Source organism: Erpetoichthys calabaricus, chromosome 6, assembly GCF_900747795.2.
Source record: "Erpetoichthys calabaricus chromosome 6, fErpCal1.3, whole genome shotgun sequence".
Lineage (NCBI taxonomy): Eukaryota > Metazoa > Chordata > Cladistia > Polypteriformes > Polypteridae > Erpetoichthys > Erpetoichthys calabaricus.
The window spans coordinates 172,109,207-172,126,816 of NC_041399.2; the positions used below are offsets into that span (position 1 = coordinate 172,109,207).

Sequence of the window (17,610 nt, forward strand, 5' to 3'; positions counted from 1 at the left end):
TAGCCCCCACAGAGCCCTGATCTCAACATCATCGAGTGTGTCTGGGATTACATGAAGAGACAGAAGGATGTGAGGAAGCCTACATCCACAGAAGATCTGTGGTTAGTTCTCCAAAATGTTTGGAACAACCTACCAGCCGAGTTCCTTCAAAAACTGTGTGCAAGTGTACCTAGAAGAATTGATGCTGTTTTGAAGGCAAAGGGTGGTCACACCAAATATTGATTTGATTTAGATTTCTCTTTTGTTCATTCACTGCATTTTGTTGATTAATGAAAATAAATGATTAACACTTCCATTTTTAAAAGCATTCTTTGTTTGCAGCATTTTTTCACACCTGCCTAAAACTTTTGCACAGTAATGTATGTGTTCTTTGTATTTCATTATTTACTTCTATTTGCATTGTAAATCACACTTCATAAATCAAAACACTCACCATTTAATGGTGTATTTGAGGTTAGGTTGACTGACTGTACTGTCATCCAAGAATATAGTTGAACAGGAGCTGTATTTTCTTCTTATTTGCCCTGGTGGGTGCTAAATTAAACATGACATCAACAAATGCAAGTTAACCACCACCCAAGGTCACTTCATGTACAGTGTGTATATGTATACACACACATGTACACAAACACACACACACATATAGATATATAAACACATACTAACAAATATGTATTGTATAGAAATAAGATGCATGCTAAGCATCATTTTTGTGTGTGTGTATGTTTATTGGTGTGGTATTATTATTGTTCTGTGCGCATGCAAGTAACAATTTCAATGTATTATGTATACAACACAATAAACTTGAACTTGATTGAACTATTCCGATTCTGAATCAGATTTCTTTCCAACAATGCTAGCTATTTCTTAACTGAATGAAATTTTATGTTTTGAGAAACATATTCAGCTGGCATAAATAAATGAAAACATTGTCAAAATTAGGCAGGTTTAGATGTCTTATGTTTTCAAGAGAGGGTATGGACTGACTGCTATCCTTGCTGGAATGGACAGAACTTTACCCAGATGAGAGATCTTTATAATGGATGGATAGGTATCCTACCTAGGATCAATGTTTTTTTTTTTTTTTTTTTTTGCTGGTTGGGATATCTTTATTATGGGTGGCCCTAATGGATGGAAGTCTTGCATGGTATGGGTAAACCCTTGCCTGGCCAGGAGGCCATAATAATGAATGAATGAATGGAAGAGGACTGACTCTTGGGGTCAAGTACATGCAAAATGCAATAGTTGTGGAGTATTCCATATGATGGTTATCCTATGGACATACTCACCAGGCGGCAAGATAGTTGTAGTCCCAATGTGTAACCCCTGCTGGGTTTCACTGAAGCTGTCTTGGGGTGGCTCCCTTATTTTAGGTAGGTTCTGCCTGGCCCAGAAGTGTTTCCTATATGTGAGGCTCTGGCACCTGAAGTACTTTAGGGTCTGACATAAAGTAGGGCACTCCGCCTAACAGTCAGTTGTGGAGGAAGTATGACCAAGTATTATTGCACTTGTGTTATTTGATAAAGGAGCCTCTCTAATGGTACTGCATCAAATAAATAAGTTTATTTGAATTTGGGACAGTGCATACAGGGCATCCGGAAAGTATTCACAGCGCATCACTTTTTCCACATTTTGTTATGTTACAGCCTTATTCCAAAATGGATTAAATTCATTTTTTTCCTCAGAATTCTACATACAACACCCCATAATGACAACGTGAAAAAAGTTTACTTGAGATTTTTGCAAATTTATTAAAAATAAAAAAATTGATAAAGCACATGTACATAAGTATTCATAGCTTTTGCCATGAAGCTGAAAATTGAGCTCAGGTGCATCCTGTTTCCCCTGGTCATCCTTGAGATGTTTCAGCAGCTTAATTGGAGTCCACCTGTGGTAAATTCAGTTGATTGGACATGATTTGGAAAGGCACACACCTATCTACAGTGAGGCAAAAAAGTATTTAGTCAGCCACCAATTGTGCAAGTTCTCCCACTTAAAAAGATGAGCGAGACCTGTCATTTTCATCACAGGTATACCTCAACTATGAGAGAAAAAATGAGAAAAGAAAATCCAGAAAATCACATTGTCTGATTTTTGAAGAATTTATTTGCAAATTATGGTGGAAAAAAAGTATTTGGTCAATAACAAATGTTCATCTCAATGCTTTGTTATATACCCTTTGTTGGCAATGACAGAGGTCAAATGTTTTCTGTAAGTCTTCACAAGGTTTTCACACACTGTTGCTGGTATTTTGGCCCATTCCTCCATGCAGATCTCCTCTAGAGCAGTGATGTTTTGGGGCTGTCGCTGGGCAACACAGACTTTCAACTCCCTCCAAAGATCTTCTATGGGGTTGAGATCTGGAGACTGGCTAGGCCACTCCAGGACCTTGAAATGCTTCTTACGAAGCCACTCCTTCGTTACCCGGGTGGTGTGTTTGGGATCATTGTCATGCTGAAAGACCCAGCCACGTTTCATCTTCAATGCCCTTGCTGATGGAAGGAGGTTTTCACTCAAAATCTGACGATACATGGCTCCATTCATTCTTTCCTTTACACGATCAGTCGCCCTGGTCCCTTGATGTTTCCACCCCCATGCTTTACAGTAGGTATGGTGTTCTTTGGATGCAACTCAGCATTCTTTCTCCTCCAAACACGACGAGTACAGTTTTTACCAAAAAGGTCTACTTTGGTTTCATCTGACCATATGACATTCTCCCAGTCCTCTTCTGGATCATCTAAATGCTCTCTAGCAAACTTCAGACAGGCCTGCACATGTACTGGCTTAAGCAGGGGCACTGCAGGATTTGAGTCCCTGGTGGCGTAGTGTGTTACTGATGGTAGCCTTTGTTACTTTGGTCCCAGCTCTCTGCAGGTCATTCACTAGGTCCCCCCGTGTGGTTCTGGGATTTTTGCTCACTGTTCTTGTGATCATTTTGACCCCACGGGGTGAGATCTTGCGTGGAGCCCCAGATCGAGGGAGATTATCAGTGGTCTTGTATGTCTTCCATTTTCTAATAATTGCTCCCACAGTTGATTTCTTCACACCAAGCTGCTTACCTATTGCAGATTCAGTCTTCCCAGCCTGGTGCAGGTCTACAATTTTGTTTCTGGTGTCCTTTGACAGCTCTTTGGTCTTGGCCATAGTGGAGTTTGGAGTGTGACTGTTTGGGGTTGTGTACAGGTGTTTTTTATATTGATAACGAATTCAAACAGGTGCCATTAATACAGGTAACGAGTGGAGGACAGAGGAAGAAGTTACAGGTCTGTGAGAGCCAGAAATCTTGCTTGTTTGTAGGTGACCAAATACCTATTTTCCACCATAATTTGCAAATAAATTCTTTAAAATCAGACAATGTGATTTTCTGGATTTTTTTTCTCATTTTGTCTCTCATAGTTGAGGTATACCTATGATGAAAATTACAGGCCTCTCTCATCTTTTTAGGTGGGAGAACTTGCACAATTGGTGGCTGACTAAATACTTTTTTGCCCCACTGTATATAAGGTCCCACAGATTGACAGTTCATGTCAGAGCACAAACCAAGCATGAAGTCAAAGTAATTGTCTGTAGACCTCCGAGACAGGATTGTCTCGACGCACAAATCTGGGGAAGGTTACAGAAAAATTTCTGCTGCTTTGAAGGTCCCAATGAGCACAGTGGCCTCCATCATCCGTAAGTGGAAGAAGTTCGAAACCACCAGGACTCTTCCTAGTGCTGGCCGGCCATCTAAACTCAGCGATTGGGGGAGAAGGGCCTTAGTCAGGGAGGTGATCAAGAACCCGATGGTCACTATGTCAGAGCTCCAGAGGTCCTCTGTGGAGAGAGAAGAACCTTCCAGAAGGACAACCATCTCTGCAGCAATCCACCAATCAGGCCTGTATGGTAGAGTGGCCAGACGGAAGCCACTCCTTAGTAAAAGGCACATAGCAGCCCGCCTGGAGTTTACCAAAAGGCACCTGAAAGACTCTCAGACCATGAGAAAGAAAATTCTCTTGGCTGATGAGACAAAGATTGAACTCGTTGGTGTCAATGCCAGGCGTCACGTTTGGAGGAAACCAGGCACCGCTCATCACCAGGCAAATACCATCATGCTGTGGGGATGTTTTTCAGCGGCAGGGACTGGGAGACTAGTCAGGATAAAGGGAAAGATGACTGCAGTAATGTACAGAGACATCCTGGATGAAAACCTGCTCCAGAGCGCTCTTGACCTCAGACTGGGGCGACGGTTCATCTTTCAGCAGGACAACGACCCTAAGCACACAGCCAAGATATCAAAGGAGTGGCTTCAGGACAACTCTGTGAATGTCCCTGAGTGGCCCAGCCAGAGCCCAGACTTGAATCCGATTGAACACCTCTGGAGAGATCTTAAAATGGCTGTGCACCGACGCTTCCCATCCAACCTGATGGAGCTTGAGAGGTGCTGCAAAGAGGAATGGGCGAAACTGGCCAAGGATAGGTGTGCCAAGCTTGTGGCATCATATTCAAAAAGACTTGAGTCTGTAATTGCTACCAAAGGTGCATCGACAAAGTATTGAGCAAAGGCTGTGAAAACTTTATGTACATGTGATTTCTCAGTTTTTTTATTTTTAATAAATTTGCAAAAACCTCAAGTAAACTTTTTTCACGTTGTCATTATAGATGGATGGATGGATGGATGGATGGATGGATGGATGGATGGATGGATGGATGGATGGATGGATGGATAGATAGATAGATAGATACTTTATTAATCCCAATGGGAAATTCACATTTTCCAGCAGCAGCATACTGATACAATAAATAATATTAAATTAAAGAATGATAATAATGCGGGTGAAAAAAAGACAATAACTTTGTATATGTTAAATGTTAACGTTTACACCCCCGGGTGGAATTGAAGAGTCGCATACTTTGGGGGAGGAACGATCTCCTCAATCTGTCAGTGGAGCAGGACAGTGACAGCAGTCTGTTGCTGAAGCTGCTCTTCTGTCTGGAGATGATACTATTTAGTGGATGCAGTGGATTCTCCATAATTGATAGAAGCTTGCTGAGTGCCCTTCGCTCTGCCACAGATGTTAAACTGTCCAGCTCCATGCCAACAATAGAGCCTGCCTTCCTCACCAGTTTGTCCAGGCGTGAGACGTCTTTCCTCTTAATGTTGCCTCCCCAGCACACCACCGCGTAGAAGAGGGCGCTCGCCACAACTGTCTGATAGAACATCTGCAGCATCTTATTGCAGATGTTGAAGGATGCCAGCCTTCTAAGGAAGTATAGTCGGCTCTGTCCTTTCTTGCACAGCGCATCAGTATTGGCAGTCCAGTCTAATTTTATGGGGTGTTGTGTGTATAATTCTGAGGAAAAAAATGAATTTAATCCATTTTGGAATAAGGCTGTAACATAACAAAATGTGGAAAAAGTGATGCGCTGTGAATACTTTCCGGATGCACCGTATACAGGTATAGTTGTGTCTGGGGTTTTGGGCTCTGAAGTACTCCCTTTGGGCTACAGTCTGAAATTTATATTTTAATAATAATAACTAATGAAATTTGACTAGTGTAACAATGCCTTAGCTTATGTGTGCTAATGATATAGAATAAGCACAATCTTCAGAGTTGTTGTTCCATGTCTATTAAGTATGGGGTTCAAACACGGGCTAAGGCAATGTCTGTGTTTTTCCCTGTAACTGCACAAGTTTTATTTATTTATTTATTTTTTTTAACTCTGGTCACTCTACAAGCATGTATGTCAGGTTAACTGGCAACATCAAACAAACCCTGAATGCATGGAAGTACAAGTGGTAAGTGTGTCCTGGCACACCATCTAGGACACTCTGCAGCAAAGACCCCAAAATGGATCTCGTTAAATAAATAGACAAATGGCCCCACAGCAGACTACTTAAGAGTTTTTAAATATATTTTCCTATCAGGCCCTGAAAGTTACCAAAATTTTAATTGGAGTACCAATGACATTAAAAAAAAGGTTCTGTAGTATTTCTAATTTTCAATAATTGTAAAAATAATTTGGCTTATAATTTACAGAATATCTTATAATAAGTATTTAGTTTTTTTTTTTTTTACTAAATACATTTTCAGTACACGTGAGCAAAATGCTAACTAAACATCCCAGTTGTTAGGCAAGTTCTATATCCCCATTTCATAATATTTCGTTAGAAAATGGCTAAAGATTTCTAGTTTGAACTTCAAACATTATGAAAATTCCAGTTTTCTGAACAAAAATAGCCTACTAGAAACCAAATCTTGGTAAAGGTACTGTTACTGGAAAGAAGCATGGGCCCTAACATTTTCATTGATTATACAGTATTCTGATACTCTGCTACACAATGCAAATAAAGTATAATATAAATATGTGTTTATTAAATGTTATTGTTAATATTATTGATTCTTCCTGTATTATTATTATAGATCCTCAGAAATGTTCACCTTATGGTAGCTACAAAGAGGCATAACCCATCTTAATGAACTGTGTACAGTCCTATGTTCCTATAAAAGACATACCTTCACAGTACAAGCCACCAGTCGTGGGGCAGGTTTTAAGATGGCCTGCAGATTCATAATACATTTCAACAAATACTGTTTTTAATGAATGCATGACAATGTAGGGTGGCATGTTGGGGCTGTGGTAGTGCTGCTGCCTCACAGTATGGAGACCACAATTCAACTCCCAGGTCCCTCCTGCATGGAATCTGTATGTTCTCCCCATGTCTACACAGGTTCCCTTTGGGTGCTCCAGTTTACCTTACTGTCCAAAGACATGCAGGTTAAGTGAACTGGCAATGCTAAATTGGCCCTAGTGTGTATGTGTTCGCTATGCGATGAACTGGTGCTATATCCAGGGTATGTTCCTGCCTTGCACCCTGTGCTAGCTTTGGATAGGCACCATTCCCACACTGTGCAATCTTAGTCTGAATTAAGTGGGTTAGAAAAGGACATTACATGACAAAATTTTTATTAGATTTTATATATTATTTTATTATATTTTGGAAGTGTGTGATTTGTTTATTCACATTGTTTTTAACTATCATTGTGACTTAGAAATTAAAATTATCCACAATTTAGATGGCACTCAAGAATGACATTTTTTTCCTCACAGCTTTAGTGGGCACTTAACTTCCCCCCACCCCCTCAGATCCAATACCCTGGGGTGTGACTGTAGTATTAATCTGAACCACCTATAGATAATTTCCAAGGAACCATGTTTGCTCAAGATACTAATTGTTAATGAGCCCCAGTCTGGCATCTGAGCAAATGTGAGGGCTTCTAGGAAATTCTCTATTGCTCTAGGATAAGCAGAGAGAGAAATAATAATCCATAAAGTATGTGCTGAGTATGCCACTGACAGTTTATGTAAATATTATAACTGAGACCTTGTAGAGCAGCTAAATTTAACCTAAAATGTAGTGGAAGGCTGTTTCTTTCACATTTCTTCTTTATAGAAGGGTCATAAAGATGACAAATAAATATGAATTTACTTCATGCCACTGACTAATAATTCCTCACCTGTATTAGTCAGTTAAAATTTAATTTCACATGGCTAATTCACTTCAAATAAATGTAACTAATTAGACATGTTAACTAAACATTAAAAGCAGTTTATACCAAATTCATGCTTGTCACGAAAACAAAAATTAATAATTGAATCCCATTTTAGATGTTCAGTTATACTTACATGATTAATGTATAGGCTCTTCCGTTTTTCTCTTACTATAAAAAAAATAAATACAATTATTTAGTACGGTTTCCTTGTTATTTTACTTTCAAAAATTTAGAAAATCTGTTGACTTACACAAACATTTAACAAAAGACAACATTGCTACACTTACTATATACAGCTGTACATTGAGAAATTTGGTCTTTCATTAATCTGAGTTATCTGATTATAAACACTTTTACCAATGAAAGGAACATCTTTGACACGTTTTTCATTCTTTGCACCTGTAAACGTTAGTTGATTTAACTAGAAAAAGCAAACTTCTAAATGCTACTAAACTTTCAAAATCTATAAAATGCAGAGTTCTGGCATAAATGTGTTCATATTTCATACCTTCTTAAGAAATATAGGAAATAGAACAGTACAGAAACAATTACAGTTACAGTAACACAAATGTTCATTACTTCAGTGAACAATTCCAAGAAAGCTAGTTTAATGTTAAAGCCTTGAGGCAATCGGGACACTAATCATGGCATTAGCGGTCTTCAGCACAGTGAAACTATTTTTGTTTGTAATATACTTAAAAAGATCTTGTCAGAAAATACAGATTGTTGAACAAAGTAAAAAAGAAATACAATTTTAAAAACAAATAATAGAAGATGAAACTTCAGTCTTTGCAATAAACATGGTAAGAAAATGTCTGTGCTTATGAATGAACCAAAGAGAAACCAGAAAGAATATATTACCAAAGACGCCTGGACCAAATGACTCTAAGGAGATATTATAGGTTTACGGGATCATCACTGTAATGTGTATAGAGTATAGTGATTTTTTTTACTCAGAGACCAGTTTAAAATAAGAATTAAAAAGTTAAACAAAAAACAAAGCCAAACCTCCACAGTATGGTTAAAACATATGAAAATATATGTTTTAATACCCAAAAACACATGAACAAGTAAAAGCCATCAGAGATGGAATTGTAAACAGATAACTACAAACATCATACTACATACCCATTCTAAGAATGGCTTTTCAGTATCCACGTACACATTAGAAGCTGTGTTTGTTCTACAGAACCAATGTCATGCTTCAAACCTGAAAATATTTCTCAGTTCAGAATGATACCAAAGCAAAGGAGATGAGGAAGTTCCCCACAAAGCTATTCTTTTTTTACTTTACAGTATCAGCAGTAACTAAGGCTGAATTGTCTTTAAAATGAATTAATCGGTGCTTTTGGAACAATTTACTGTCAAGGAGAACACCCTTTGGAAATACATGTAATATATAATCAGAAAGAAAGTCAAAAATATAGCAAAGAACAACATATTCAACATCATGCTGACAGCCCTTCAGGGGACTTACTACATCTTCAAAGCTCTTTTATTAATTTATACAAAATGTTAGATAAAAACATGAATAAAATCCATGAAACAAATGAAGTCTTCTAAAGTCAACCTATTCCAAATTATAAAGCTCCAGTGAAATTCATTCAACTACTGGATGTGGCAACTGTTCTGTGCAATTCAATCCCAAAGTCTAACAAAGAAACCTACTTCTGAAGATTTTACAATTAGGAACCTAACACTTATTGAATTTTGAATATGCAAACAATCTTAAAAGTATGCAATCAAAAATTCTGCACATTATCTATAATAATAAAAGGCAAAGTCCTCACTGACTGACTGACTCACTCACTCACTGACTGACTCATCACTAATTCTCCAACTTCCCGTGTAGGTGGAAGGCTGAAATTTGGCAGGCTCATTCCTTACAGCTTACTTACAAAAGTTAGGCAGGTTTCATTTCGAAATTCAAAGCGTAATGGTCATAACTGGAACATATTTTTTGTCCATACACTGTAATGGAGGAGGCGGAGTCACGTATCGCGTCATCACGCCTCCTACGTAATCACGTGAACTAAAAACAAGGAAGAGATTTACAGCACGAGTCACACGCGGGAACGAAGGTAAATGACGTTAATTTTTGACTGTCTTTTAATACTGTGTAAGCATACATATTAACACATGTGCAATTAAACGTGTGCATTTACGGGGTGATTTCTCAGGCTTAAAAGCTCACCTTTTATCAAACGCGGGAACAAAGGTAACTGACGTTGTTCACTGTCTTTTAATACTGTGTAACCATACATATTAACACATGTCCAATTAAACGTGTGCATTTACGCGGTGATTTCTCAGGCTTAAAAGCTCGCCTTTTACTAAAAAGGTAAATGCAAAACTATTTTCAATCAGTTTATTGAAACGCTCCCGTTAAGGATTGCAATAACATATTCGCGAGATAAAACAACGAAGTAGGGGGAAATGGAGGAACAGCCGCAAACAGCGAAGAGCAAAAAATTTATTAAACAATTGAGAACGGAGCGAGTTAAGCATACAAGCATGTTCATAAGGGAAACAAAGCACGGTGTAAAACGTAAGTTTAAATTAAGTTTATAGAAACGCTCCCGCTGCGGATTGCAATAACATATTCGCGAGATAAAACTTTAATGAGAAGACACGAGGTATAAACGAACCACACGCCATGGCGCAACGTTAGGGGCAACAGTTTCAACCATTCTATGATCTGCTTCTCGCAACTGAAAGACGGCACATGGCGGATGTTAGCCAACTTGCTGACCGCAACGTTAGGGGCTTCAACTATGGCGCTGACGCCACATCTCAGTGCCAACACTTTGCAGACTGTACTTAAAAGACACGCCCCTCCTCACTGGACAGTTAAAAACACCAATCAAACTAACGATGACATCAAGTATTACCCAATCAAAACTAGGAAAGGAGGCATCTTCATAAAATGCGTGTGGGATGATTTGCATGAGACGCTGCTTTAAAAAAAAAAATGATAAAAAAAATACGGGATAAATCCCGTCCAGTATTGATTCAAAACGGGACGCGCAATTTCATTCTCAAACGCGGCACGATTCCGTATTTTAAAGGACGGGTGGCAACCCTACAGTGCCAGGTAACCACCCATACAATCAGATTGTGATTCAGACTAGGAATGCAATGAATGTAATTACCCCGATCTACATACAAGGCGAAAGTCTTGCAACATTCAAAGATGATGGTTTGGGATAATTAGTACTTATTAAGTACACCATGGCACATAAAAGAGCTTATGAAGCCTTGAACCGAAAAAAGCAAGATCTCTGAGATCGTAAAAAAAAAAAAAGGAGGTAATGTCGTTTTACTCGCTGTACATTTTAGTCAAACATTACCAGTTATTCCACGAGGGAGACCAGCAGATGAACTCAACGCGTGTTTAAAATCCATGCTTCTCCCACGCTCGGTTATATGTCGCGTGTTCTCGGGTAGGTACACCAAAAAATGTATACATTTAAGCATGTAATGGGCAAACAAAAAATGAGGTATACCCGAAGGCACTGCAGTAGTACTCAATGTAACTTTACTTCTTAAATGTTAATGTTTTACTGTTTAATAATTTATACGCTTCTTATATATTGTTCAAATTCTTTTATCAAAATACCACTGACAGCGCAATGCACGATAACATGGAGTCAATACACCATACGCATCTGCCCACGGCCGCCCTGGTGTGCGCAGATAGGAGTTGATTCTAAAATAAAATAAACATAAAAGAGTAATACAATCATCACCCATAAAGCGGATAGCAGACGTGACGTATTATATGTGTACCAGATTTCAAGTCAATAGGTGAAACGGTTTGCAAGCTACAGGTGATTTAAAATCCTGGACAGACCAACGAAAAGCCACGGTAGCAAATTATACAAGAAGATTTTACTCTTTAATAATTTATATTTATATGAAATGTGCTTCTTATATATTACTTCATATTCTCATATGATAATGATGTTAATGTTGTTTATATTGATTTCTATGTTATTGTAAGTGCATCTATGTGTGTATATGTATGTATGTATGTATGTATGTGTATATATATATATATATATATATATATATATATATATAAAAAATATATATATAAAAAATATGTGTATATGTATATATAATATATCTGTATATGTGTGTATATGTGTGTGTATATGTGTATATGTATATATATATATGACAGCAACACTCATAACAATGACAACACAATTACATTGACAATCATGTTACATTATTTTTAAAATGTTTCCTTTACTTTTTCATAACCTCTTTAACACACTACTTCTCCGCTGCGAAGCACGGGTATTTTGCTAGTAATCTATAAGACACAAACCCACTAATTACGCATTTCAAAAGAGAATGACACAGCAAACGTTTCACTTCATTTTCAGAAAATTCTTTCATTTGAAGGTGTAATGTCAAAAATGCACTGTAAAACATTATTGATGTACACCAAATAAAAGAAATGTGAAACCCAGCCACAGAGGATGCACAAACCAGTGTGTTTCTTTGTGCCGGTCCCAAGCCAGGATAAATGGGGAGGGTTACGTCAGGAAGGGCATCCGGTGTAAAATTTTGCCAAATCAATATGCGGACAATACAAATTTCCATACCGGATCGGTCGAGCCCTGGGTTAAAAATGACCACCACTAGTACTGTTAGCCAACAGGGTGCTGCCAGAAATTGGGCTACTGTTGGCCGAAGAAGAAGAAGAGGGAGAAGAAGAGGGGGGAGACGTGTCCAGAGGCAGGAGGAGAGGAGGAAAGTAAAGAGAGTGGAACTGAGGGAAGGAACTTTGAATGTTGGCAGTATGACTGGTACGGGGAGAGAGTTACAAGATATGATAGAGAGAAGGAAAGTTGATATATTGTGTGTGCAAGAGACTAAATGGAAGGGGAGTAAGGCCAGGTGGATCTGAGGTGGATTCAAATTGTTCTATCATGTTGTGGATTGGAGGAGAAATGGAGTAGGGGTTATTCTGAAGGAACAGTATGTCAAGAGTGTTTTGGAAGTGAAAAGAGTGTCAGGCAGAGTAAAGATTATGAAGCTGGAAATTGGAGGTGTGATGATGAATGTTGTTACTGCATATGCACCGCAAGTTGGGTGTGCAATGGGTGACAAAGATGATTTTTGGAGTGAGTTGGATGAAGCGATGAACAGTGTACCCAAGGGACAGAAAGTGGTGATTGGAGCAGAAGGGAACAGTGGAGACAAAGAGGTGATGGATAGGTATGGTGTCAAGGAGAGGAATGAAGAAGGTCAGAAGATAGTGGATTTTGCCAAAAGGATGGACATGGCTGTGGTGAATACATATTTTGTAAGAGAAGGGAGGAACATAGGGTTACGTACAAGAGTGGAGGAAGATGCCCACAGGTAGATTACATCCTATGCAGAAGAGTTGGTCTGAAGGAGATTGAAGACTGCAAAGTGGTGGCAGGGGAAAGTGTAGTCAAGCAGCATAGGATGGTGGTCTGCAGGATGACGTTGGAGATCAAGAAGAGGAAGAGAGTGAGGGCAGAGCCAAGGAATAAATGGTGGAAGTTGAAAAAAGGAAGACTGCAAGGTTGAGTTTAGGGAGGAGGTGAGACAGGCACTGGGTGGCAGTGAAGAGTTACCAGACAGCTGGGAAACTACAGCAGATGTAGTAAGGGTGACAGCAAGAAGGGTGCTTGGCATGATATCTGGAAAGAGGAAGGAGGAAAAGGAAACCTGGTGGTGGAATGGGAAAGTACAGGAGAGTATACAGAGGAAGAGGATGGCAAAGAAGAAGTGGGATAGTCAGAGAGATGCAGGAAGTAGACAAGACTACAAGGAGATAAGGCGCAAGGTGAAGAGAGAGAGGTGGCGAAGGCTAAAGAAAAGGTGTATGATGAGTTGCAGGAGAGGCTGGACACTAAGGAGGGAGAAAAGGACCTGTACCGATTGGCTAGACAGTGGGACCGAGCTGGGAAAGATGTGCAGCAGGTTAGGGTGATAAAGGATAAAGATGGAAACATACTCACAAGCGAGGAGAGTGTGTTGAGTAGATGGAAAGAGTACTTTGAGAGGCTGATGAATGAAGAGAACGAAAGAGAGAAGAGGTTGGATGATGTGGAGATAATGATAGTGAAAGTGGAGTTTTTAACCAGATTGTTTAATGGAATCTTGGAAAGTGAAAGGATGCCTGAGGAGTGGAGAAAAAGTGTACTGGTGCTGATATTTAAGAATAAGGGGGATGAGCAGGAATGCAGTAACTACAGGGGAATAAAATTGATGAGCCACAGCATGAAGTTATGGGAAAGAGTAGTGGAAGCTAGGTTAAGAAGTGAGGTGATGATTAGTGAGCAGCAGTATGGTTTCATGCCAAGAAAGAGCATCACAGATGCAATGTTTGCTCGGAGGGTGTTGATGGAGAAGTTTAGAGAAGGCCAGAAGACGCTGCATTGCGTCTTTGTGGACCTGGAGAAAGCATATGACAGGGTGCCTCGAGAGGAGCTGTGGTATTGCATCCGGCGCCGCCGTGAGTGGCAGCCTTTTCAGCAGCTCCGTGTATGACTGTATATGTATGTGTACTTTTCTACTTTTATTTTTCTATTTTTATTTATTGATCACTCCTACCACTTTATTTTATGTGGATTCCTTCCCTGGACACACTTACTTTTTACAACGTGGGCATGGATTTTAACACGCCGAGACTCGCCTATTCAAGTACTCAACTTCGGGCGCTGAGAACAAATGCCAGTGCCGGTGTGGTTCCATATTTACCCGACGAGGTAAGAAGGCGGTATCGTGGCAGCAGAGCCGGCACTAAGCTAAAAAAGAAGCGGCTTGCGAGAAAGTGGCGTTTCAAGCCTTCGGTGCCTTCTGTGATTCTGGGGAATGTAAACTCAATCTCAAATAAGATCGACGAACTGGCTGCGCTGGTGAAAAATGTAAGGACCTACAGAGAATGCAGTTTGTTGTGTTTCTGCGAAACGTGGCTAAATAACACCATTCCAGATGCCAACGTGGAGCTATCCGGGTTTAGCACAGTTAGAGCGGACAGAGATGCAAGTACCTGTGGTAAGCACAAAGGAGGAGGACTCGCTCTCTATGTTAATACACGGTGGTGTCACTCTGGACATGTTAACGTCAAAATCTCCACTTGCTGCAGGGATATCGAACTGTTGGCCGTAAGTTTACGTCCCTACTATTTGCCCAGAGAGTTTGGACACGTCATTGTTGTTATTGTATACATTCCTCCTCGGGCAGACGTGGAGTCAGCGAGTGACATCATCCATTCCGCTGTTGCTAAGTTACAAACGCAGCACCCTGAGGCACTTGTGCTAATCGCTGGAGACTTTAACCATGTGACGCTGGACAAAACATTGCCTGCTTTTTCCCAGTATGTGGACTGTAACACCCGGGGAAATAAGACTATTGATTTACTGTATGCAAACGTTAAAGATGCATACAGTGCCACCCCGCTGCCTGCGCTTGGGAAAGGAGATCATAACCTGGTTCAGCTTCAGCCTCACTATAAACCAAAAGTTAGAGTCCTACCTACAACCACACGATCATTCAGGAAGTGGACCCCGGAGGCTGAGAATACTCTGAGAGAACTTTTTGGAACTACAGACTGGGATATCCTGCAGGGATCTCATAATGAGAACATTGAGGAAGTTGTTGACTGCACTACTGACTACATCAACTTCTGTATGGACATTGTAGTTCCAGTAAGAACAGTACGCTGCTATGCTAACAACAAGCCATGGATTACAAGTGACATCAAGGGCCTTTTGAATCAGAAGAAAAGGGCTTTTAAAGACGGTGATCAGCATGAGCTCAAGCGTGTGCAGAAGGAACTCCGAGTCCAACTCAGGGCGGCGAAGGAGCAGTACAGGAGAAAGCTGGAGCAGAAGTTGCAGAATAACAGCATAAAGGAAGTGTGGGATGGGATGAAGATCATCACTGGCTGCAGCTCGAAGCGGGGTACCACCATTGAGAGAGACGTGAAGAGAGCAAACCAAATGAACAACTTTTTTAACAGGTTTGACCACCCTAACCCACTCTCACTCTCACCTCGGAGTACTGCACCCTCCACACATCCTTCTGCTGATACCAGCATAGGAAAAACATCCCCACCCATAATAACAACAGCGCAAGTGAGCAGAGAGCTGAGGAGACTTCGTGCCAGCAAAGCAGCGGGTCCAGATGGAGTATCGCCACGACTGCTGAAGGTCTGTGCATCGGAGCTGGGGGGTCCTCTACAGCGCATCTTCAACCTGAGCCTGGAACAGGGGAGAGTCCCGAGGCTTTGGAAAACATCTTGTATCACCCCAGTCCCAAAGGTATCACGTCCTAGTGAGCTGAATGACTTTCGGCCTGTTGCTCTGACATCACATGTGATGAAGACCATGGAGAGGCTGCTGCTTCACCACCTGAGGCCACAGGTTCAACACGCCCTTGACCCTCTGCAGTTTGCATATCAGGAGAAGGTGGGAGCGGAAGATGCCATCATCTATATGCTACACCGATCCCTCTCCCATTTGGACAGAGGCAGTGGTGCTGTAAGAATTATGTTTCTAGACTTCTCTAGCGCCTTCAACACAATCCAACCTCTGCTCCTTAGGGACAAGCTGACAGAGATGGGATTAGATTCATACCTAGTGGCATGGATCGTGGACTATCTTAAAGACAGACCTCAGTATGTGCGTCTTGGGGACTGCACGTCTGACATTGTGGTCAGCAACACAGGAGCGCCACAAGGGACTGTACTTTCTCCGGTCCTGTTCAGCCTATATACATCGGACTTCCAATACAACTCGGAGTCCTGCCATGTGCAAAAGTTCGCTGATGACACTGCTATCGTGGGCTGTATCAGGAACGGGCTGGAGGAGGAGTATAGGGACCTAATCAATGACTTTGTTAAATGGTCCGACTCAAACCACCTACACCTGAACACCAGCAAAACCAAGGAGCTGGTGGTGGATTTTAGGAGGCCCAGACCCCTCATAGACCCAGTGATCATCAAAGGTGACTGTGTTGAGATGGTGCAGACCTATAAATATCTGGGAGTGCAGCTGGATGATAAATTAGACTGGACTGCCAATACTGATGCGCTGTGCAAGAAAGGACAAAGCCGGTTATACTTCCTTAGAAGGCTGGCTTCCTTCAACATCTGCAATAAGATGCTGCAGATGTTCTATCAAACAGTTGTTGCGAGCGCCCTCTTCTACGCAGTGGTGTGCTGGGGAGGCAGCATTAAGAGGAAAGACGCCTCACGCCTGGACAAACTGGTGAGGAAGGCAGGCTCTATTGTTGGCATGGAGCTGGACAGTTTAACATCTGTGGCAGAGCGAAGGGCGCTCAGCAGGCTCCTATCAATTATGGAGAATCCACTGCATCCACTAAATAATGTCATCTCCAGACAGAAGAGCAGCTTCAGCGACAGACTGCTGTCACTGTCCTGCTCCACTGACAGATTGAGGAGATCGTTCCTCCCCCAAACTATGCGACTCTTTAATTCCACCAGGGGGGGGTAAACGTTAACATTTAACATTATACAAAGTTATTGTCTGTTTTTTTTTTTTTTTTTTTCACCTGTATTATTATCATTCTTTAATTTAATAATATTTACTGTATCAGTATGCTGCTGCTGAAGAATGTGAATTTCCCATTGGGATTAATAAAGTATCTATCTATCTATCTATCTATTGTATGAGGAAGTCGGAAGTGGCAGAGAAGTACGTAAGAGCTGTACAGGATATGCACGAGGGAAGTGTGACTGAGGTGAGGTCTGCAGTAGGAGTGACGGATGCATTCAAGTTGGAGGTGGGATTACATCAGGGATCGGCTCTGAGCCCTTTCTTATTTGCAATGGTGATGGACAGGTTGACAGACGAGATTAGACAGGAGTCCCCGTGGACTATGATGTTTGCTGATGATGTGTGATCTGTAGCGATAGTAGGGAGCAGGTTGAGGAGACCCTGGAGAGGTGGAGATATGCTCTAGAGAGGAGAGGAATGAAGGTCAGTAGGAACAAGACAGAATACATGTGTGTAAATGAGAGGGAGGTCAGTGGAATGGTGAGGATGCAGGGAGCAGAGCTGGCGAA

The 17,610-nt window shown here is 40.9% G+C and overlaps 1 protein-coding gene across 2 annotated transcripts in view; it reads right to left on the bottom strand.

The window, feature by feature from the left end:
* The window catches only part of ccny (cyclin Y), a 192,938-nt gene that overhangs the window by 35,143 nt on the left and 140,185 nt on the right, over positions 1-17,610 (bottom strand). For both annotated transcript variants that reach the window (XM_028804110.2, XM_028804109.2), the window contains 2 exons: positions 7,666-7,700; positions 434-534 (listed from right to left, as the gene is read on the bottom strand). In XM_028804110.2, coding sequence (XP_028659943.1) covers positions 434-534; positions 7,666-7,700 — 136 coding nt within the window. The remainder of the gene's footprint in view (positions 1-433; positions 535-7,665; positions 7,701-17,610) is intronic.